The sequence below is a fragment of the Podarcis gaigeae genome (genome assembly GCF_964106915.1).
Source record: "Podarcis gaigeae genome assembly, chromosome: 17".
In the NCBI taxonomy this organism is placed as follows: Eukaryota; Metazoa; Chordata; class Lepidosauria; order Squamata; family Lacertidae; genus Podarcis; species Podarcis gaigeae.
The window spans coordinates 33,647,223-33,671,322 of NC_139694.1; the positions used below are offsets into that span (position 1 = coordinate 33,647,223).

The following is a 24,100-nucleotide window of genomic DNA, read 5'->3' on the forward strand; positions in this document are numbered from 1 at the left end:
GCCTCGGTTTAAGAACGCTTTGACTTAAGAATGGACTTCCGGAATGGATTAAGTTTGTAAACCGAGGTACCACTGTATAGCTACTTGAACACTCTGCATATGAGTTGCTTCTCTGCCACCCCTGTATTTAGCATCTAGCTTGATAAAGAGTTCTGTACAATCTAGAAGCTTGCATGCTGTCTTGTGACATTACCACACTATGATTTCTGGATTTCAAATGTGCCAACACTGTACCTTGTGACTCATTTAAAAAGCTATGCAATTCACAACAACTTGATGAACACAATTTTGCTAGCATTACATTAAAAAAAAAAAGATCGCAGAGTGCGTGGGTAAAAATGACTTGGTACAAATTCAAATGTTTATGTGAAAAAACTGACACACATTTTGACATGATCCACCTTTTTCTGAAATGTGAACTGAGCATCATTTTACCCCCCCAAAAAAGTTCAGTGTGCCCCCACCTTCTTTCCGTATACCCACGGAAACTTCCAAATACTAACAGTTAATGTTTGTTAATGACCAGGAAGAGGGCCTTCTTGGTAGTGGCGCCCGCCCTGTGGAACACCCTCCCATCAGATGTCAAGGAAATAAATAACTATCTGACTTTTAGAAGACATCTAAAGGCAACCCTGTTTAGAGAAGCTTTTAATGTTTGAAGTTTTGTTCTGTTTTTAGTGTTCTGTTGGGAGCCGCCCAGAGTGGCTGGGGAAACCCAGGCAGATGGGCGGTTTATAAATAATAAAATGATGATGGTTGTGGTGGTGGTGGTGATGATGATGAAGAATGGGTTTTCCAGTTAAATAGAATCCAAAACAAGGTACAGGTTCTACTCATGTAAAAACACCAGGCAGGCCCAACAAATAACCCAGAGATGCATTTTAAATAAAAGGACTCATTCTACTCATGTAAAAACACACTGATTCCCAGACCATCCACGGGCCGAATTAAGATGGCAACTGGGCTGCATCTGGCCCATGGGCCTTAGGTTGCCTACCCCTGCTTTTGCCTACTCACTTATAAGCAGCGCCACTTCAGAGAAGCTACAAGAGGTTCCTTCAAGAAAGATGAAATGGGAGGTGCAGTGATAGCAGAAGAACATGCTGAAGAAAACAGACACCACCTCACCCAACATAAACAGCCCTGGCTAGATTTGCAAACAGTGGAACTGTTTGATCCTACCCAATTCACCAATCTAAACACCGTCCCTTTTAAGCTCCAAAGCCTTGCAAGTCCTTAGCTAAAGGTTAACAAAAAATACCCTGGACCACACCCAGAGACATCGGGCGGAATAGCCTGAACAACGGACAACACGTTAAATATATCTGCACAGAAGCAACTCGGCAATCAGTATAGGCTTCTACACACACACACACACACACACACACACACACACACACACCATTTCAAAGACAAGTTCCAATCCATCCTGCAACAAAGGACAAAACTACATGTTATGCTGGTAAACATGTACTTGCCAGTTAATGTTAATGAAAGGGCAGAGGGGAGGCTCAATGTGCAGAAAGGTGCTTAAAACTTTGCACGCCTGCCAGATCTCCCCTAAAAGTCCCCCCCACCCTCCGCCTGCTTTTGCTGGCTTCCCTCCCCTCCAAGCAAGCTTCTTCTGATCTTTGAGTCAAACAAGACTGTGGGACAAACAGTAAACAGCCACGTGGGGCAACTTGCAGAGGAGAATCTGGTTAAACACCCCATCCTATCTATTACCGTATTTTTCGCCCCATAGGACGCACTTTCTCCCCTCCAAAAATGAAGGGGAAATGTGTGTGCGTCCTATGGGGCGAATGCAGGCTTTCGCTGAAGCCTGGAGAGCGAGAGGCATCGGTGCGCACCGACCCCTCTCGCTCTCCAGGCTTCAGGAAGCTATCCGCAAGCCTTGCAAGCCTGGTGGGAGTTCCCGCAGGCTCACAAGGCTTGTGGGCAGCAGCCTGCAGCCCCAACGAGTGTCTGCAAGCCTTGGGCGCCCAGCGGGAGATCCCGCCGAGCGTGCGAGGCTTGGGGCGGCAGCCTGCCGCCCGAAGCACGCGGAGCCCTCCGGAGGGCTCCCCATGCTTCGGGCGAGTGTCCGCAAAGCTTGGGGCGGCAACCGCGGCTGGGGGGGGGGTAATTTTTTTTTTCACTCCCCCCCCCAAAAAAACAAAGTGCATCCTATGGGCCGGTGCGCCCTATAGGACGAAAAATACAGTAATTCTTCCTTCCAAAAAACCCCCCTCCATCTCCTTCAGATTAGTGTTGAGGGCGATGCAGTTTTCAGTACATGGGTGGTTATTGCTTGCTTCTTGTTGTTGTTCTTCTTCTTCTGTATTTTATGTTTTCATACTGTAAACCACCCTGTGATCTTTGGATGAAGGGTGGTATATAAATTTAATAAATAAACAATAAATAATACAGTGGTACCTCGGGTTACATACGCTTCAGGTTACATATGCTTCAGGTTACAGACTCCGCTAACCCAGAAATAGTGCTTCAGGTTAAGAACTTTGCTTCAGGATGAGAACAGAAATTGGGCTCCGGCGGCGCGGCAGCAGCAGGAGGCCCCATTAGCTAAAGTGGTGCTTCAGGTTAAGAACAGTTTCAGGTTAAGTATGGATCTCCGGAACGAATTAAGTACTTAACCTGAGGTACCACTGTACTTCTATCACACAGCTCATCCCAATGATTAAACATCAGCATCCCCATTAAACAAAAGGGAATTATCCCTTCAGATACAAAGTAGAGACTTTTATGTCCAGTCAAGATGTACATAAAAGAGCATAGGAATCAACCGATGCTTGTGTCCCTCCCCCTTTTTGGGCAGAGTACAAAATAAGACACAACCTGCAACATTGGAAGGTGAGGGGGAATCGGTTCCATGAATCTGCCACAAGTTTTTGAAAAACACCCCAGAGTTTGATTTATTATACAGAGAGCATGACCACATGGGAAAAATCAGGGCGATCAGATTGCCAACTGCTACAGTCAAATGAGTATAGACCATCGCTATTTTGCTGCGCGTACAGATGGTGTACATTAATATGAAAAGACACGGCCAATCTGTAGCTTCCCAGCAGTTTGTACAGCAGCATGTTCTACACACACAGTTTTGCATGCTGTTTCTGACATGCAAGTGCTACCTGCACAGGTAATTCATTAAATGAGAATCAGACGCTAGGCAAAGAATAAGCAGCCTCCAACTAAATCTACGGATTGGGAAACAACAAACTCAGGCACCCAGTGGAAGGTTCCACTAATGGCAACATTCTGAATTAATTGTGGCCTAGCAACCATAGACTGCATGATTCCAGCTTGTACATTGCCCCTTTTGACCCTAGACATGGTAGAGAACCCAGGAGACCCAGAAAATTGGCCAAGTTATGCTATGCAGATGTAGAAGTATGCAGATCAATTTTACTGGTGGAAATGGTTAGACTGAATTTTGAGGGTATTTAAATATTCCTTCCCCTGTCGAGGGCACTCAACTGTTGCCCATGCAAGGGCAGAAGCCAGAAATAGCCTCCTCTACTCATGCAACCAGGCTAAAGTTAATCTCTGAACTAACTAGATTAGACACAGAAGCTTTGCTGAAGGGGTGAGAAAGACACCTTCGGATCCTGTATCTTCCACATTTGCACACAAGCAAAACCTAAACCAGGTGCAAGAGAAAGCACTGGTCCTTCCAGAAACCCAGAACGTGCTTCACAGCACATGAAACAAGGGCTGCGAGAGAAAAGCAAAATCAAGAGCCCCTTTTGAGCAATTGGCAAGAGAAACAGAAAAGTCAAAATACAGACCAAAAATAAGGGGCCTGACATTACTAATACTCCCAACCTCTCTTGGATGTGTTCAGGATCAATCATCACCTTTAATCCATGAAAAAGTAATCAGGGAAGGGACTTCTACCAAATATACTCTCCAAACCTATTAGGTATAAAGTGCATATACCCAACACTTTTTCTTCTTGGGAAACTATGTTTTGAACTGGGTACAAAGGTCTTACCCTCTGTGAGGCTCTAGAACAGAGCAAGCTACAAATAAAATTCTCCCACACTCTTTTCTCCAGCTCACTTTGCACCACCAGCAATTTTGCCTTACATGAAAGTCTCTTCCACTGCTATTTAAAATCATTACTATATTCCTGTTCTACCCCAAAGCAGATTAAGGGACATTTCTGCTGCTGCCTGTTTAAAGCAACAGTGTTTGTTTCCCCCCCCCCTTCCTCAGCTCCTGATTGAAGTCTCTACCCTGTTTTTCTTTATGCAATAGCTACACATTCTGCCCACCTCTGGCTATCCTTCACCATAGCTTACCTGGGAAGATGAAGGGGAGATTAAATCACATGTACATAGAAGTTGATGGTGCCTTAAGGGCCTCATTGTGAGACGCTGAATTTGCTCCCAAATAAGTTTTCATGAACCAACGCATATTCTAGATCAGAAGAAGGCAAAATGAAGACCACAGTCCAATTGACCAAAGGCCAATTTCCTAGGGCTTGCTGATCAGAAACTCGGCAGTTCGAATCCGCACGACGGGGTGAGCTCCCGTTGCTCAGTCCCTGTTCCTGCCAACCTAGCAGTTCAAAAGCACGAAGTGCAAGTAGATAAATAGGTACCGCTCTGGCGGGAAAGTAAATGGTGTTTCCGTGCGCTGCTCTGGTTCGCCAGAAGCAGCTTAGTCATGCTGGCCACATGACCCGGAAGCTGTACGCGGTCTCCCTCGGCCAATAAAGCGGGATGAGCGCCGCATCCCCACAGTTGTCCACGGCTTGGCCTAACGGTCAGGGGTCCCTTTACCTATCAAAGAGTACTGGACTATGTAGACATTGGTTCACTACATCAAGGGTGAGTAAAAGGACGGTCTTGATCTACTGGCAGATTTGCAGTAGACTGATCTACTGGGAGATTTGCAGTAGATTAAACAATTGGCACCACAACAAACAGCAGCAGTAACAAAATGAATCCTCATTCCCTCATATTGCCAAAATGAAGAAATTCAGGGAAGCCAGGAGAGGGTTAGTGTGTGCAAGGACTGTACACTCAGTTCAGTTCTGGTACTCAAAATAAATTCCTGGGCTCAGAATCCTTTAGTTCTTCGATGTATCTGTCTTTTGTACCAGACTCCAGGCGGTGAATATCAGAAGTCTGGTAAAAACAAAGTAAATTCTGAAAGTTTGCTCACTCCCTACAGTAAGTATAGCACGTCTCATGTTCTTAGCAGGAGAGCCTCCTCAGCATCACTTGATATATATCAATTAGGCTTTCAGCTGCTAACAGACCCAGAGTACGCAGTCTGCCTTGCTTCATACATTTAACCCGTATTGGTGGACCACGTAATGATTAAAACAGACCACGTAAGACTAAAGTCAGGCCACCTTTATTCCAGATTAATTCGAAGCACAAAATGGTACAGTCTGGCAACACTCTTGGGTTTTGCATTCATTAAAATGGGCCAGGATTAGAATTCATACTTTACCCACAAATTACATTATTTGGCCTCCCTGATTTTAAGTACAGCAGGACAGTTAAAAGGTATTGAGGGATGTGTATACATGAGCATTTTGCATATACATAGAGCCATGCACTCCAAGTGGCTGTTTAGGGCAAAGGTCCCCAAACTGTGGTTGGCAGACCACTAGTGACCTATGAGCTTCATTCAGGTGGTTTGCAATGTGTTTGTGTTTTTACGGTTGTTGAAGAATCATAGAATCATAGAGTTGGAAGAGACCACAAGGGCCATCGAGTCCAACCCCCTGCCAAGCAGGAAACACCATCAGAGCACTCCTGACATATGGTTGTCAAGCCTCTGCTTAAAGACCTCCAAAGAAGGAGACTCCACCACACTCCTTGGCAGCAAATTCCGCTGTCAAACAGCTTTTACTGTCAGGAAGTTCTTCCTAATGTTTAGGTGGAATCTTCTTTCTTGTAGGAACCATTGCTCCGTGTCCGCTTCTCTGGAGCAGCAGAAAACAACCTTTCTCCCTCCTCTATGTGACATTCTTTTATATATTTGAACATGGCTATCATATCACCCCTTAACCTCCTCTTCTCCAGGCTAAACATGCCCAGCTCCCTTAGCTGTTCCTCATAATGCATCGTTTCCAGGCCTTTGGATTTGATACCCCTAAGGAGTCTCAAAGCGGCTAACATTCTCCTTTCCCTTCCTCCCCCACAACAACCGCTCTGTAAGGTGAGTGGGGCTGAGAGACTTCAGAGAAGTGTGACTAGCCCAAGGACACCCAACAGCTGCATGTGGAGGAGTGGGGAAGCGAACCTGGTTCACCAGATTACGAGTCTACTGCTCTTAACCACTACACCACACTGGGTCTCTTAACCACTACACCACACTGGTTGAACACCAGATACGGCACATCCATTTCTTGTATTGTAGTACAAAATGCAACAAATAAAAGAAGGAATAAATAAATAAATAAATAAATAAATATACAATTAAAAACCACACAGCATCTAGCACAGCATTACAACTGGGACAACAGGCAGAAAAAATAACATTAAGTGGTCCGCCAAGACCCTCAGCAATTTTTAAATGGTCCATGAGGGGAAAAGTTTGGGAGCCACTGAGTTAGGGGCATCTTCTCACAAGCAGTAAAGCAGCACATAATGGAAGATGTATGCCTTCAAATGATATACAGAGGCCCAGTGACCATTAGGACAACCCTGCTTTGCAGCTTGTCTGGTTTTTGCCCCAGGTGAAGCCTCCAAAGGGGCGCCATTGAGGCTCCCATAGCCTGTGTGTGTGTGTGCAAATATGCATGGGTGGGGTGCTAAACGGGGTCTTTGTCTTGGGTGAAATAAAGCCTAGTTTCGTCCCTGGTAAAGAGCTAAACCACAAGCCCAGGTTCAGGTAACACATTAAGCCAAACTACAGCTTAAATTTAACTTAAAACTTAACATGCTTGCTTGTTATGTGTGAATGAGGACAATATCACAGAGGATATTAGGACATCCAGCTCTTAAATCACAACTCAGGTGTTCCCAATCTGAGAGCTGCACCCCAATATGCAAAAGTGCAACAGCAGAGCCAAAATATGATAGGCTAGCACAGTAAAACATGCAGCTCACTTACTCATGATAAAGCGGTAGACAAAGGGTTTCTTGCCCATCTAATTATCAAGCGTAAGAAGCCAGAACCAGGAAAAAATATATACTTAGGGAGCAGTGGGGAGTCTGCTATGGGTCCAGCTACAGCTTTAAATATTGAAGATCATTAATGTGAAAGCGCCTCCTCTTGCTTTCAGGTGGTCTTATCTACCCGGCCAAATTAAAGTTAGTCTGTGTTAATACAGTGCCTAACGACCCAGGGAAAATATTGGTTTCTCTCTCTCTCTCTCTCTCTCTCTCTCTCTCTCTCACACACACACACACACACACACACACACAGAATAACATCCCTTTTCTCAGCCAAGGGGCAAAGGGAGGGAGGAAAGCAACAGGGTCACCGAAAGAGAAGAAAACGGAACGGAACAAGGCGGCAGAGAAAAGGAGAGAGCCCAGGACAAGTAGCAGCCAGAATAATATTAGCAGCCATCAGGAAAAGAGGGGGAGGCAGGCACTGAAGGGGGGGGGGGAGAGAGAGAGAGAGAGAGAGAGACGACTTCTGACACGAGGGAGAAAACTCTGAGTTTCGGGTGGGAGCTGGAGAAGAGGGCGGAGAAACGCGCTTTAAATCAAGTCTGGGGAATCATGGAGAAGCCCAACCCTTGAGTGGAGAGACGAAGTGATCGGACATGGAGGGAGGGGAGAGAGGGAGATAAGGACTGGAGGGGGGAGAATATGGGGTGCCTCCGGGCAAAACCCCAGGGGGAAGGGGCGGCCGCGCGCTTTCTTACCCAGAGCTCCGTGCCCCAGTCCATGCTGGCAGCGCCGTCGCCGTGCGCCCTCGCTCCGTGCGCCAAGGCCCACCCGGAGCCCGATCCGCCGCCGCCTCCGCCGCCGCTCCCGTCCCGGGGAGTCCCGCTCCTCCCGCCCGTCCAGCCTCCAGCGCCTGCCCGGGACACTCCCCGCTCCGGCCCCGGCCCTTAAAGGCGCAGGCAGGGCTCAGCGCAGCCCGACGAGCGCCGGCATTCCCCGGCTTGGCACGGGGCGCGTCTCCCTCTGGCTTCCGAGGGTTTGATTGATGCCGAGGCGAAGGCCGCCCGCCCGCCCGTCTTCCCCCTCCCCCGAAAAGGGATCAACAGGCGGAGCCGAGGCGCGCCGCTCTTCCCAGGAAGCCGCCGCCGCCCTCCTTCCCCCGCGCAATGGGCGAAGGGTTTCCTCTCGCGTCAGGCTCCGCGATCGCTCGCGCGCGCGCTTCCTTGGAGCCGGGCTCAGCTCGCCGCGCGGGGAATCTCGCGGCGCGGGCGCTCGGGATCCGGCCCGCTGGACTCGGTCGGGGATGCGCCGCCGGTGAACGTGGGCGGCGCTGGGGTGGATCTTCTCTCGCTTTGACCCGAGACAGGAAAACGCGTCTCGATCTCGGGTGGGACGGAGGGCGCGCTCAGCGTCGCGGCTCCACGCCGGATTTTGCTTCGCCTCCAAGGATGGAGTCCATGTGGCTGCGTCCCCCGCGTGGTTGCTAAGGGAGCCCGGGCAGCGTTCGCAGGAAGGCTATTTCCAGTCCCACGTGGCTGCGCCAATCCGTACGGTGGCCCCTTACCAGACGTGACAAGCAGTCACGTGAAGCCTCACGGCTCCCAGAGAGGTGCTCCGCAAGCCACTGACGTGTGGTATGAAACGATTCCAGTCCCATTCACCCTGAGAAGAGCAACCCCAAGGCCGGCCCAAGACACAGAAGCATAGAATTGGAGAGTTGGAAGGGACTGCAAGACTCATCTAGTCCCATACCCTGTAATGCAGGAATCTCAGCTAAGGTGAACCACAAAATGCCTCCCCCAGCCAAGAGAGACTGGGGAAACCCAGCCAGATGAGCAGGGAATAAATAATAACATCATTATTATCATAAGGAACAAGCATGGGAGGAAAGATCTAGATCGGCAACAAAAAGGGAAAAATCAAGTCAATAATAATAATAATAATTTATTTATACCCCACCCATCTGGCTGGGTTTCCCCAGCCACTCCGGACGGCTCCCAACAGAATATTAAAAACACGATAAAACAGCAAATATTAAAAACTCCCCTTAACAGGGCTGCCTTCAGATGTCTTCTAAAAGTCAGATACAGTAGTTGTTTTATTTGCTTGACATCTTATGGGAGGGTGTTCCACAGGGCAGGCGCCACTACCGAGAAGGCCCTCCGCATGGTTCCCTGTAACTTTGCTTCTCGCAGCGAGGGAACCGCCAGAAGGCCCTGGGAGCTGGACCTCAGTGTCAGGGCTGGACGATGGGGGTGGAGACGCTCCTTCCAGTATACTCAACCTTACCCAAAGGTTGAAGTGGGAATCAAAGGTTGTCATGGTGGGGAAAGGGGCTTGCTGTAAATCACACTGGGCAGGCGCAGAATCCGGGAGATCCCAGAGGGGAGCCTCTGCTATTGCCACCCTAAGGGTGGGAGGAAACCAGCAGTACCTCCTATTCACTGAGAGGTTGCACTGGGGAGGGACTGCTGAGGAGGAAGGCAGATCCAGCCTCCAAGGAGTGTGCTTGTGATGGCCTGGGATTCCGATTCAGAGGATGAACCAGAGGAATCCCAGCCTGCACAGGAGTCCCCGCCTCCAGGGCCGGCTGAACTGGGGCAAGGCCTAGATGCTGAAGAGCCTGCACCTGTGGCAGAGCACCAGGAGCTGGCCCCAGGTGAAACCCTTCTGGCCCCAGAGGTGCTTGAGGACTCAGTGGCGTCAGGTGAGCCTCCTCCAGGGCCCAGTAACCCTTCGGCCTCTCCTGATCTGCAGAGGCTTAGGGCAGAGAGGCGAAGGGAACTGGTTGCTCCCAGGAGGAGTGCTTGCCTTAAGGCCAGAGGAGGCGGGGCTCCTGGGGGCCGGGACCGCCCCCGGCCTTAGAAGAGGATAAAAGCCTAGTCAGCCCGGTCCCAGGTTGCGGGAGCAATGTCGTTGTTGGCTTCGGACCTTCCTGTGTCCCTGACCCCTGCTCGGCCTCCTGTTCCTGACCAGCCGGTGCTCCTGTTCCCTGCTCGGTCTCCTGTTCCTGATCATCCGGTGCTCCTGTTCCCTGCTCAGTCTCCTGTTCCTGATCATCCGGTGTTCCTGTTCCCTGCTCAGTCTCCTGTTCCAGCGTTCCTGTTCCCCGCCCGGCTCTCCGCCTCGGACCTCGCCCCTCTTCGTGTGGACTCTGCTTACGCCCACGGTACCTTACCCCTGGGACCAGCACAGTGCTGCAACCATGCAACAGCAGCGGCAGGCAATGCATTCCTTGCAGGCCGGATCTGCTGCCCCTATGTATCTTGCCTGAGGCCCACACTTCACTTTGCCTCATGGGTGGGCCAGCCGTGACACCACCACCACCTGACCAAACCCCCACATTTCCTTGGGACCAATAAAGTAAAGGTAAATGACCCCTGGATGGTTAAGTCCAGTCAAAGGCGACTAGGGGGTTGCGGCACTCATCTCACTTTCAGGCCGAGAAGTCCACAGACAGCTTTCCAGGTCATGTGGCCAGCATGACTAAAACGCTTCTGGCGCAACGGGAACACCATGACAGAAACCAGAGCACACAGAAACGCCGTTTACCTTCCTGCCGCAGCGGTACCTATTTATCTACTTGCACTGGTATGCTTTCAAACTGCTAGGTTGGCAGGAGCTGGGACAGAGGAATGGGAACTCACCCTATCGTGGAGATTCGAGCCTTCAACCTTCTGATCGGCAAGCCCAAGAGGCTCAGTGGTTTAGACCACAGCGCCACCTGCGGCTTGGGACCAATAACGCCAACTCAAACACAAATGGTCTGTTAAATGCCTCTCTGTTCTTTTTTGGGGGGTGGGGGGTAATATTACAAAGCAGGTACAGTGGTACCTCAGGTTACAAACTCCGCTAACCAGGAAGTGGTTTCTCCAGGTTAAGAACGGAAATCGAGCGGCAGCAGGAGGCCCCATTAGCGAAAGCACGCTTCAGGTTAAGAAAGCACCTCTGGAACAAATTAAGTTATTAACCCGAGGTACCACTGTATTCACAACAATTTAAGGGCAGCAAAAGTACCTTCAATAAGAAGCGCAAATGTATGGGCGTTCTTTGCAGACACACCAGGGATGACCTGAATGAAGCTTGCAGGCCAGTGTTGGTCTGCAGACCAGTTTGGGAACCTTTTCCTTAGGGGGTGGCCACTGGACGGAGACAAAGTCTTTTGGGGTCTGCCGCCAGCTACTGTGGTAGAGATGGGGGGGGGGAGGCCTACTGTCACTTGTCAACTGTACATCAAAGGCACCTCCATTTCTTCCCTTTTAACAAATGCAAGGGGACAGCTAGGCTTTGTTTAGCTTCATTTAACTGCTGCACACCAAACAGTTCCGTTCTTTGGAATGTCCATTCTTGTTTATTTGCATATATGTGTGTACGATAGCATTTGCAAATTTTATGCAGATGTGTCTATTGCTTCTTTTAAGCACTAAGCAGTGCCCCCAGATAGCAAGCAAAGGTTAGTCATTTGCCACCCTCGAGGCACCACAAAAACCTCTGCCTTTTCTTTCCTTTTCCTCACACATTTCTTTTTTTTTTACCTACCTACACAATTTCTCTTTCTCAGCCCGTTCGCTACTTCCTTCCTTGCCTGTTGACTTAACTTCCTTACATTCTGGGACTTTTGTTCTTGCCCTATTCTGTACTGTGTGAGGTTTTGATCTCAGATAGATAGACAGCTTTCCCACTCCAAACAGAAGTTGACTGCAGGCTGCTTAATGCTCTAATAAACTGAACATAGGTGAACCATCACAGCGAATGAACCAGTCAGAGGCAGATGTCACAAGCACCATGCAGTTTAAAGGAGGACCAAGTCAGTGGTTTAGCTGTTCTGGATGAGAGTGGATTCTTCTATTATTTTAGGTAAAGGTAAAGGGACCCCTGACCATTAAGTCCAGTCGCGGACGACTCTGGGGTTGTGGTGCTCATCTCACTTTACTGGCCGAGGGAGCCGGCGTTTGTCCGCAACAGCTTCCGGGTCATGTGGCCAGCATGACTAAGCCGCTTCTATTTACCTTCCCGCTGTTTACCTTGCACTTTGATGTGTTTTCGAACTACTAGTTGGCAGGAGCTGGGACTGAGCAATGGGAGCTCACCCAGTCACAGGGATTTGAACCGCCGACCTTCTGATCGGCAAGCCCTAGGCTCTCTGGTTTAGATCACAGTGCCACCCACATTCCTCTTATATTATTTTAAAGTAAAGGTAAAGGGACCCCTGACCATTAGGTCCAGTCGTGACTGTCTCTGGGGTTGTGGCGCTCAACTCGCTTTATTGGCCGAGGGAACTGGTGTACAGCTTCCGGGTCATGTGGCCAGCATGACTAAGCCGCTTCTGGCGAACCAGAGCAGCGCACGGAAACGCCATTTACCTTCCCGCCAGAGCGGTACCTATTTATCTACTTGCTCTTTGACGTGCTTTCGAACTGCTAGGTTGGCAGGAGCAGGGACTGAGCAATGGGAGCTCACCCCGTCGCAGGGATTCGAACCGCCGACCTTCTGATCGGCAAGTCCTAGGCTCTGTGGTTTAACCCACAGCGCCACCTATGTCTTGACCTTATATTATTTTATTATTTAACAAATTGGTACATTGCAGCGTGAAGCGATTAAAATGGTATACAGCAAGCTAAAAATGAGATAAAAACAACAAATGAGATAAAAACAACAAGTTCTAGAAACATGAAAAGCAAACCATTGATTCCTTAAGGATCAGGTTCAATTTCATATTTGGATTGGGTCCTTTTTGCCAGCTTCAGATGGTATGCCAACTGTGCCCTCTCCTGGTGGACAAGTGTCCCTGCTGCCCACTCTTCAGAGGGTAGCAACTTTCTGGTTTGATTACTACACTGAGCTCTGCATGGTTCTACCCTTGAACACAGTTGCCCAGCAATTGGTTGAAGTTAGCCATCGTATGGAATATTTTATTCCCCTCTGAAGGGGCGCCACTGATTGCTAGTAGGTTTCTGGGCTTAGCTTATGGTACTGCCCATGTGACCCAATCCAATACACGTTTACTGAAGAGTAGGACCCACTGTGCTCAATGTAGTAACAATGCACAGGACGGAAGTTATAAAATCCTAAATAGCCTGGGTCCAGGAACAGAGAACATTATCACTTGTATGAATCTTCCAGGGTGGTGCAGTCTTCAGGAAATGGTCTGTTTCTTATTTCCATACAACTGGGCATCAAACTCATGTCCACTAGAAGCAAGGAATCCAAGATGGTGAAGTCTGTGACCCAGTACTGTTGGATTCGAACTCCCAGCTGCCTCAACCAGTATGTCCTGGGGTGATGGGTGTTGCAGTCTGCAATGTTCAGCAGTTCTCTGTACTAAATGGATACTTTGACTACTGCAATAATCTTGAATTGTTGATTTAATCTGAACCGTGTGTTGTTTTTTTACTGTTGTATGTTAATTGTTGTATTGAAATTGCATCCCATTTTATTTTATAAAATAAATAAGTGAAGGAAGCAGTTATTCTGAATTAATGCAACTGTATGGCACAAATGTGCCCTTATATACTGTACACACCATTGTTTCTTATAAACTTCTCGCTCAGCAGAAAAACAATGGACTGTTGAGATTACCAAGGCATCCTTCAGTGGAATGAGCAAGACAAAGCTGTCTCTCCACAAGAACTAGAAAACCTTGCTGTCAGCAAAACCATCCTCAACCCCAATGGCAATGAGCGTCACATCAGTTTCCCATGTCGCTGACCTCAGGAAATTTAACTTCCTCATAACCTTCGGAATGAACCAGTATCAGAAGGAATGTGGAAGGACTATCTACAAAAATGCTGTGAAATTCATGCAGGGTTGCACATAGAATCCTATCGCGTTGCCATGGTGACCAGGAGGGGTAGTGGCGGCGGCTGGGGGAGCCAGTGACTCAAGAGCGAAAACTATGCGGAGTCAGGAAGTTTTGTTTTCTTCCTGTGTGTTCCAAGAATACCGTACATAGTCATTGAAAACCCAGTCCTAATGGCAGTCGGCTCAGTCAAGAGTGGCTCATCTTCCCATCCTTTCAATGCTGACTGGACGCAACTTGATGGCTCTTCTCTCCATCAATAATTCTAACGAGGTGATAAGTTGTGCCAGATTGATTAATGTAGAGACATAGATGGGACGTCAGATAGGTGGCATTAAAATGGTAACCCTCTTGGTTTATTGAAGCAAGACTCTGCCACAAGGAACAGCTGTTGCCTACTGCGCAACACTGCTGATTCCCTCATCTCTTACCAAAACGATTGAAATAACTTTAGTTTCAGTAAAACCCCTACACCTTCATCTCGCAGAGATTAATTCCAGAGTTTGCACATCAATTCAGCCTGACCCCCTCCTTTGGCAATCCTCACAGAACTCTAGCCATTAATCTGATTTGAACTGATTTTATAATCAAATGATTTTAGAATGTTGTATCATTTTACTGTTGTTAGGCACTCTGAGCCCGGTTTAAGCAGGGGAGGGCAGGATATAAATAAAATTTTATTATTATTATTATTATTATTATTATTATTATTATTAAGGTGTGTTACCTGCAGGAGTTATGTGTGTTATGGTGCTGGAGGAGGCTCTTGAGAGTCCCATGGACTGCAAGAAGATCAAACGTATCCATTCTTAAGGAAATCAACCCTGAGTGCTCACTGGAAGGACAGATTCTGAAGCTGAGGCTCCAAGACTTTGGCCACCTCATGAGAAGAGAAGACTCCCTGGAAAAGACCCTGATGTTGGGAAAGATGGAGGGCACAAGGAGAAGGGGACGACAGAGGACGAGATGGTTGGACAGTGTTTTCGAAGCTACCAGCATGAGTTTGACCAAACTGCGGGAGGCAGTGGAAGACAGGAGTGCCTGGCGTGCTCTGGTCCATGGGGTCACAAAGAGTCAGATACGACTAAACAACAACAACAACCTGCTACAAGTACACGGTTAATAATATCTAGCATTTATATAGTATTTAAAGTATGCTATAATTTGTTGTGATTCTTATAACCTGTATTGCAGATGGGGGCAGGCTGAGGCTAAGGAACTTGACTAAGATCATCTAGTGACCTAATGCTGGTGGCAACATTTGAACCCAGGGACTTCCTAGGCTGCACCACACCAGGCCCCGCCCCAGAACATTTTCATTAAAACATCCCCGCTTCTCTAGCCCATTTAATTACAGGTAAAACAAGTGAGCCCGGTATTACTGCTACATATTGCTATGGCCTATTGGATGAAGTACAGGCCACCCCAAAACAAAACAAATGTCTATTAAAAAGCTTTCATGTGATAATTTGGCCATAGTTCCTTTTTAACCAGGCTTTTGCCTGACTTGATCTACATCCTATAACCTTTTTAAAATGCTGGCTCTTTTGGGGGTTTTTTAATTGGGTTGTTGTTTTTGTTTTACAGTGGTGCCTCGCAAGACGAAAAGAATCCGTTCCGTGAGTCTCTTCGTCTTGCGGTTTTTTCGTCTTGCGAAGCAAGCCCATTAGCGGCTTAGCGGATTAGCGCTATTAGCGGCTTAGCGGATCAGCTGATAAGCAGCTTAGCGGATCAGCTGATAAGCGGCTTAGCGGATCAGCTGTTTAGCGGCTTGCGGATCAGCTGTTAAGCGGCTTAGGCTTAGTGGATCAGCTGATAAGCGGCTTAGCGGCTTGGGAAAAGGGGGGGGGGAGGAAAAAAAACCCCGCAGGAACTTGCAAGACATTTTCGTCTTGCAAAGCAAGCCCATAGAAAAATCGTTTTGCGAAGCACCTCCAAAACGGAAAACCCTTTCGTCTAGCGGGTTTTCCGTCTTGCGAGGCATTCGTCTTGCGGGGCGCCACTGTAATTTTATGTATTTAATATTTTATGTGAACCGCACTGAGACCTTCAGGTATAGGGCAGTATAGAAATTAAATAAATAATAATAATAAATAATTTTATCACTCAAAGCATCTTTAGAATTTGTGTCCTCCCTTTACCCCAGCAGCTTAGCTAGTGGATACGCAAAATAAAAATTTAAAAATGGGACCCTTACATTGCTACATTCTCAACTCCAGCCACCCAAAATGCCTCTTTAAAACGAAAGGATAGATTGGAAGGTTCTTAGTGTGACAGCAGGGCAGGAAGACCTGGGGAGGAATGGGATGGCAGAGAAAAATGGTGGTCTGGTCTCCAGGCTGCAGTTTGCTGCCTCCAGATGTTTTGCAGGAGGGATTCAATTTCTTGAATGTGCTAAAGATCTTTAATGGATACATCTTCTAACAAGGTGGGCCTGTGAAAGCTTCTGCCCTAATCAATGTGTTAGTGCCTTCAGGTGCCACAATAATCTGTGATTGTTCTCATACTCTGTTGGTCACACTTGCAAAACTCCAAAATAACAGGAGTTGGCAGAATGACATGTCAGCTCTGAGTCTTCCACACATGGATTCAGAAAGTAATGGTCTTTCCCTGATCCACACACTTTAGACTGCCATATGTCTTGCTTTTTGAATTATGGTGCTGGAGGAGACTCTTGAGAGTCCCATGGACTGCAAGAAGATCAAACCTATCCTTTCTGAAGGAAATCAGCCCTGAGTGCTCACTGGAAGGACAGATCCTGAAGCTGAGGCTCCAGTACTTTGGCCACCTCAGGAGAAGAGAAGATTCCCTGGAAAAGACCTGATGTTGGGAAAGATTGAGGGCACAAGGAGAAGGGGACAACGGAGGATAAGATGGTTGGACAGTGTTCTTGAAGCTACCAACACAAGTTTGACCAAACTGCAGGAGGTAGTGGAAGACAGGAGTGCCTGGCACGCTGTGGCCCATGGTGTCACGAAGAGTCGGACACAACTAAACAACAAAAAATGTGTTGCTTTAGTTGTGAAGCACACAATTAACATTTCTCTTCCCACCCCCCAGTCAAGCCCCCTCCCCCATTAAGTTCTTTGGTGGAATTTACAGGAAATATAGCAAACCAATAAACAATGACTACTAATCGACCAAGACACAAATAGGTATCAAAGCAGCCAATTCCTTTACAAAAGTATTTATTTAACAGACTACTGCATGGTGGAATGTGCACAACTCAGGCACCAATCCTAGACACTTACTAGGAAGTAAGCCCCAAATAACTTAATGGGACTTAATTCTTAGTAAAGGTGCACAAGATGGTGCTATTAGACAGTTTCTCAATAAAACCAGTCAGTGTCCCTATACTGGAAGATCATTTGGATTTGGTAACAGGATTCTCTCCTGAATCTCTCTCTCACACAAACCCCGCCTTGAGAATATACCTAAATTACCTAACTGGTCCACTCCCTTGTGGGTTGAAAACCCCTGTTCCACCCACACTGATAAGAGATTTGGATATAGGATGTATGTAAAAAAGACACAGAAAAGGGGCAGTTCTACTTAGGATATTTTAATTATTATATTTTAATCCTACTCTTCATCCACGAGACCAGAACAGGTAACTCTCTCCCATTTTGTCCTCACAATAAAGCCTTCAAGGTAGGTACGACTGACAGTGACTGGCTGAAGGAGACCCAGTTAACTCCATGGCAGAGCAAAGGTTTGAACCCAGGGGCCTCTGACCCAAATCTAGCACTCTCAACAATCCCCATACTAGACTAGCCAGGCCAGACAATCTGAGAAGTGTGCTTTGCCGTTCTTTGCAATGTTGCAGAAAACACTCTCCTGTTGGTGCTTTCTAAGATGTAGCCCGAACGACCGCTTGGTCTATTTAAGCTAGTGGAATCTAGCATCTTTTCCTATCATTGTTCTCCTGTCCCCCTGTATTCAGTCATGGTTGGTCCAAGAAGCAAGAGCATTTCCCCTTCCTCGTCCTTTTCTTTTTTTAAAAAAAGGATTCCTATCTCTGCTTTCACCCCAATGCCTCCCTCAGTTCTCCTCCTCCTGGTTACGTTAAGAAAGAAAATAAAACTGGAATTGCAATTTCTTTTTCAGCCTTAAAAGCTGCTCCATAGACTTGTTCTTATGACGGCTTCTCCATTCTGAGGGTTGCTCTAGATCAGTGATGGAGAGACTGTGGCGCTCCAGGTTTTGTTGGTCTTCGACTTCCATCAGCCCCAGTCAGCATGGCCAATGGCCAAGGGCAGGAGATGTGGTTCACCAACATCTGGAAGGCCACAGCTCCCCCCAGCCCTGACTTGAGAGCTGGTCCAAGACTGCCAAGAGTCGCTTGACATCTCCAGCAGCAATCCTAAGGGGAGGTCAGTCAGGTAGAAGTCCAGATTCCTGGTTATATTCCTGTTTGTCCTCAAGTTGGTCCCTCCATTAGGCAGAATGAGATAAGACAGGTGTGATTGCATTCTGGACAAATCCACTTTGGATTACAGAGGGCCATGTTTTTAATAAAGGGGAGGTGGCAAAGCTCAGAAGCGAAGCACTTGTTTTGCATGGAGAAGGTCCCCAGTTTCTGGCATCTCCAGTTAAAAGGTTCAAGTAGTAGGTGGTGGGAAGTCAGCATAAGCCAGAGGAAGCTATCAGAGTAGTGGGCTAGACGACCAGATAGTCTGGCTTTGTATAGCCCTGGTAATTCTCTCCCTCCTATAAATCTCCCTGCATGCAGTAAGCTAGCATATCAGCAGAGACTGCTCTGCTAAAACCCTTGACTGACATGCCAGTTTACTACGTGCAGAGTATTCATTTTCTTATTTTACATAAAGGAAGATGGAAAAAATATATGGCAATCCTACTTGCAGGGCTAAAGTGGTATGGGCTCCAGAATGCTACCTGGCTCCAGAATGCCAGGGCAGGAGAACCTGTGCCCAAGCAGTTCCAACTCCTGAGACCCAGCCAGCTTTGCCAAGGCTTAGGGATGATGGAGAGCTGGCAGTTCTACAACATCTGGAGGCCGACAGCTTCCCCAGCTCTAAAGCAGACGCCCCCAACCTGGTGTTCTCCAGATGTTTTGGTTGCAACCCTCACCAGCCTCTGTTGGTGCTGGGAGTTGTAATCAAAACATCTGGAGAACATCAGTTTGGGGAAGACTGCTGTACATAGTGTGAAAAACAGGGTCAGCCAATGTTGTGCCCTGTGGATGTGGTTGTACTACAACTCCCATCATCAGCAACTACTGGTTATGCTTGCAAAGGCTGATGGGAGACCAGCAACATGGGCGACATGTTGTCTATCCTGGTGAAGAACAAAGCATAGGCTACTGGAACATAGAAAGTGGAGGAATTGCCCCTTTCCCACGTTATTCGATGGCCTATGAGGGCTTGGTGCCTCCTTTCTCTTTGATCCTTAAAATTCAAGCCTGTGAAAAAGCATAAATAAAATGAATAATCTAACCAAATCCTGCTGCTTGCCTCGGTTAGACTAGGTGACATTTCAGGCTACTTCTGGTAATGAGATTCTTAAATGTTCAGAGAGGACATGATGCTGAGGCAGGTCCAGTGCTGGATGTTGGGACGCTCTTCTGCAGCAGAAGGCTGGGTTTCCTTGCCTGCTTCTGTGAGGAGACTTGCAAGACCTCAGCGGCAGCCAATAATTTCTCATCTCAGGAATTCTGGTGCTCAAGGGCAAAGACGACAACAAACCCTGCAGAACGTAATGGCACCTTCCTCTCGTTAACTGACAGGAATGCAGCAGAATCGAAACCGAAAAGAACGTGAGCTATCAGAGCGTATCACCTCCCCAGTGGATCAGACTTTGCCTCCATGAGACATCCAGAATCTGCCGCCTGAGGCAAGGGCTGCCTCACTTTGCCTCATAGTAGGACTGCCCCGGCATCTAGGGAGTATAATGCCGCCCAGGATTCAATGCTAAACTCTCTAGAAAGCCTGCGAGTGGGCTGTGGAAGTGAGAGGCTCTGAGGCGAGTCAGCCGCTTCCTCTCAGGGGGACCTGCTGTGCTCCATGTCCCGCCTCTTCCTCCACTGGAGCATTTTGAGGAGGCTGAGGCTGGCTTTGAAGAGCCGGTCATGCTGGAAGATCATCTGATGGAAGGCGTTGAGGGGCAAGTTCCCACTGGGGTCAGCGTGCTTGAGGGTGGTGATGGGCGTGTAGAGGCTGTTGGTTTGGTACCGGAATGGAGGCTTCTCGGAGGTGATCACTTTCATAGTATGCTGCCAGGAGGAGTGCAAAGCGGAAGGTTAGAAAACAACAACAACCACCACAACAACAACCACAACAACCACCACCAGCCAGGATCACCATTTCAGAATTCAGCAGGGGGTGCAAAGAAATTGCTGCAGGAAAGGCAGAATTCATTTTGAAAGCCTGCACTTCAGCATGGTTAAGATGAAACACACTAATGATAAATTGACACATGCTATTAAAGTAAGACGGGGAATAGGCAGGAGAAATGATTCTGGGGAGATATGGAAGGTTTTTGTAGAATTTGTACTGTTAAAATGGAAAGGGGCCGAACCATCGAAAGAGGTGTTGAAATTTTGGGAGGATGGATAGTTACAATGGAATGGTCTCATGGTGGGGTGCACGTTTTTATTCTTATTTATTTATGATTATTACTTTGTCAAAATTATATATATATATGATTAAACACACACACACATTTATAAATAAATAAAATTTTAGGAACTTTTCATCGGGATTTAATAATAGGCAACCATATGTCCTGTGTCAGTATTTTTGATAACCAATTTCAGACCGTCACCTATTATTTTTATACAAGAGAAATGGTGCCTTTGGCCCAATTCAGGAATAAGTAAATAAAATACCGTACTTCTCCATGTATAGGACTAGGCTTTTTCCTTTTGAAAGCATGCTAAAAAACGGGGGTCGTTTTATACATGGGTAGCGCATAGGGTGGACGTTTGATGGGTTGCTGCCATGGCTGTTAGCAGCCATTGTGCGTGTTATTGGTTGCTGCGTCAATGGGTAGTGTTGACTGGCTGATGCTGCAGCAGTTGGGCGGGCAATTGGCAGCTTGTGCCAGCGAGGGGACACATGAGAGGCAGATTTTGTGATGCGTGCGGGAGAGAGATTTTCAGCAAAAAAAGCTCAAGAACTCTGTGCTGCCATCTCCTCCCATTTTCTTAAATTCGAGTCCCTCAAAATAGGGGGCGTCTTATACACGGAAAAGTACAGTACCTTGTACACAGATCAGTTATACTGTGGGCAGACTAGAAAGCACCCCATCCCAATATTCCTGTATGTTATCACTAGGGGTTGCCACCCCTGTTTGCTCTGCTCGCTGGCACCCTTTTGCCACCCCCACTCCCCCCACACCTGGCCAAGCCCTCCCCCTTTAGATGCCACCCACCTCCTTGCCTATCCCCTTATAACTCGCCCAAACCTCTCCTCTCCTCAGGGTTTCCCCTAAGCTCAAGCCCTTTTTGTTAAGTTGTGGGTGAACATATCAGACGACACAGTGATTCTTCAAACAGCTCTTGTTTATTCACAGGCCAGAACAGAACTGAACTGAAGGGTTCAGTCAGCCTGCTTATATAGAGCTCCAGTACAACGTAACTGTAACAATTTTCCAAAACTATCCAATCACTGAACGTCACTTTCGATCCCTTATTTGCATAACTATCTACAGTATCCCCCTGCTGGCCCAGGGTGAAAACTTCAGTACATAACACCTTTAACTCCAAACTGCTCTCTGAACCCCACCACAAACCCCACTGTAGCCTTTTAAAATAATGCCTTTCGCCCTCCTTTAAGCAGCTCACCTGCGGGGGCTGCCTGCAACCTGAGCTGCTTCCCCCCCCCCTTGCCTCCCTGCTGTTCTGGCACCACACTGGAGTCAGTGTGGCCACCGCAAATGGCACCATGGCAGCAGCCTTGCACTTTTGCATACAATATGGCTTTAATCATGTTTTCCGTTTGATTCAGTCTGCAAGGAGGCAGCTTGAGACCTGATCGCAAAACTGGCTGGAGGAGTTAAACCAATCACCTCATTGGGCCCAAGACTGGAAGTCACATATATGCATGGAACGTGACCTTTGGCAATTTAATCAAGGAGATACAAAAATAGGAGATGAGCCTATTGTTCAAGTCCAAACGTAATCAGTGACTATCAATGCATGTCTCCACAAAAGAAAACGCTATCTGGGTTAGGACTCACTTCATCCTGACTCTCCAGAAAGCATCTAAATATAGTCGGAAGTGAGGAATGGCAATCAATTGTTCAGTTTGTCTGAAGCTTTTGTTTATGAGGGTATAAATACTACAGGCTTCACAGCAAACAATTGTTCTGGCTCTTCAGATCTACTTTGCTGAATATCAGCAAAGCACTTATCTTAGCTTATCACTTTTTACTTCCCTAAAACATTACTATCCATTTCCTGTCTCTTGGACATTTGTTTCAATAAATCATCACTCACAACCTCTCAGTGGGATGATGGTCTGCCATAGATTCTGAGCAAAGGGTTGAATTCCTTCATTAATTGTTACCCAGCTACATTGGCCGGTGGAGGCAGCTATCTGTTTTCAAACTAAGAACTGGGAATTATGCTGTATCATAGAATCACAGAGTTGAAGGGACCCCGAGGGCCATCTAGTCCAACCCTCTGCCATGCAAGAATCTCAACACAGTCTCCCATCCAATTTGAAACCATATCAGACCCTGCTTAGCTTTGCAAATGTGGTAGCAGTTTTATTGCTGCACCACTAGGAGATAGTGGCAGGACTATTTTTTCGAAACAACCACATGACGTTTCAAAGACATCTGAAGGCAGCCCTGTTTAGGGAAGTTTTTAATGACTGATGTTTTAAATCTTTTGTTGGAAGCTGCCCAGAGTGGCTGGGGAAACCCAGCCAGATGGGTGGGGTATAAATAATAATAATAATAATAATAATAATAATAATAATAATAATAATAATAATTTATTATTTATACCCCAGCCACTCTGGGCGGCTTCCAACAAAATATTAAAATACAGTAATGCATCAAACATTAAAAGCTCCCCTGAACAGGGCTGCCTTCAGATGTCTTCTAAAAGTCTGGTAGTTGTTGTTCTCTTTGACATCTGGTGGGAGGGCGTTCACCAGGACAGGTGCCGCTACCGAGAAGGCCCTCTGCCTGGTTCCCTGTAACCTCACTTCTCACAGCGAGGGAACTGCCAGAAGGCCCTCGGCGCTGGACCTTAGTGTCCAAGTAGAACGATGTGGGTGTAGACGCTCCTTCAGATATACTGGACCGAGGCCCTTTAGGGCTTTATAGGTCAGTACCAACACTTTGAATTGTGCCTGGAAACGTATTGGGAGCCAATGTAGGTCTTTCAAGACCGGTGTTATGTGGTCTCGGCGGCCACTCCCAGTCACCAGTTTAGCTGCCGCATTCTGGATTAGTTGTAGTTTCCGGGTCACCTTCAAAGGTAGCCCCACGTAGAGCGCATTGCAGTAGTCCAAGCAGGAGATAACCAGAGAATTATTATTATTATTATGAACTGAGGAACACTGCTGCGAGGGTGCTGATGCTTCTTGCAGCTGAACCACAGATCAAAGCTGCAGCAATTTTAAACCTAGCAAGTGCTGCCTGCAACAAAATATTGTAGCACAACTTCCCTCCTGATTCAGGATTCTAGTCAGCTCTTACCTCAAACAAGGCATTCCACTTCTCCCACTCCCCCCATTTTAATAGTTTCTCTTTTCTTTCCCTCTACATTAATGGCTACTGAGTGTTCTCAGGCCTCACTGGGAAGTTTTGCGGTTCTTACCAGCACCAGCACCACTTTTAAAGCATTGCACTTCTGCACACCTTGGGGCACCTCCATCTTATTCCTCGGTGGTTCTGTTCGAGCTACAAGCCTAGCGGCACTCAGCACCTGAGCTTGCTGTTAGAAGGAACAATGGGCCAATGCCCTAAGCCAGAGCTTTCCAAACTGTGTGTTGCGACAACTGCCTGACTTTCAGAAGACATCTGAAGGCAGCCCGGTTTAGGGAAATTTTTAATGTTTGAAGTTTTATTCTGTTTTATATTCTGTTGGGAGAAGAAGAAGAAGAAGAAGAAGAAGAAGAAGAAGGAGAAGAAGAAGAAGAAGAAGGAGAAGAAGAAGAAGAAGAAGAAGAAGAGTTTGGATTTGATATCCCACCTTTCACTCCCTTTAAGGAGTCTCAAAGCGGCTAACATTCTCCTTTTCCCT

The 24,100-nt window shown here is 47.3% G+C and overlaps 3 protein-coding genes across 6 annotated transcripts in view; all 3 read right to left on the reverse strand.

Moving 5' to 3' along the window:
* TRIP10 (thyroid hormone receptor interactor 10) overlaps positions 1 to 8,576 on the reverse strand; it is an 83,946-nt gene extending 75,370 nt beyond the window's left edge. The window contains exon 1 of one of the 2 annotated variants that reach the window (XM_083719050.1): positions 7,841 to 8,576. In XM_083719050.1, the coding sequence (XP_083575176.1) occupies positions 7,841 to 7,864 (24 nt within the window). In that variant the 5' untranslated portion in view covers positions 7,865 to 8,576. The remainder of the gene's footprint in view (positions 1 to 7,840) is intronic. The other variant, XM_083719049.1, reaches the window with a different exon arrangement.
* Positions 8,577 to 15,458: 6,882 nt separating this feature from the next.
* The window catches only part of IL27RA (interleukin 27 receptor subunit alpha), an 818,781-nt gene continuing 810,139 nt past the window's right edge, over positions 15,459 to 24,100 (reverse strand). Inside the window, exon 17 of one of the 2 annotated variants that reach the window (XR_014559352.1) lies at positions 15,459 to 15,883. The gene's annotated coding sequence lies outside the window, so the exon portion shown is untranslated. Of the gene's footprint in view, positions 15,922 to 24,100 lie in introns of both variants that reach the window. The other variant, XR_014559353.1, reaches the window with a different exon arrangement.
* The window catches only part of LOC310835009 (retinol dehydrogenase 8-like), a 28,408-nt gene continuing 21,360 nt past the window's right edge, over positions 17,053 to 24,100 (reverse strand). For both annotated transcript variants that reach the window (XM_083719654.1, XM_083719653.1), the window contains exon 7: positions 17,053 to 20,113. In XM_083719654.1, the coding sequence (XP_083575780.1) occupies positions 19,883 to 20,113 (231 nt within the window). In that variant the 3' untranslated portion in view covers positions 17,053 to 19,882. The remainder of the gene's footprint in view (positions 20,114 to 24,100) is intronic.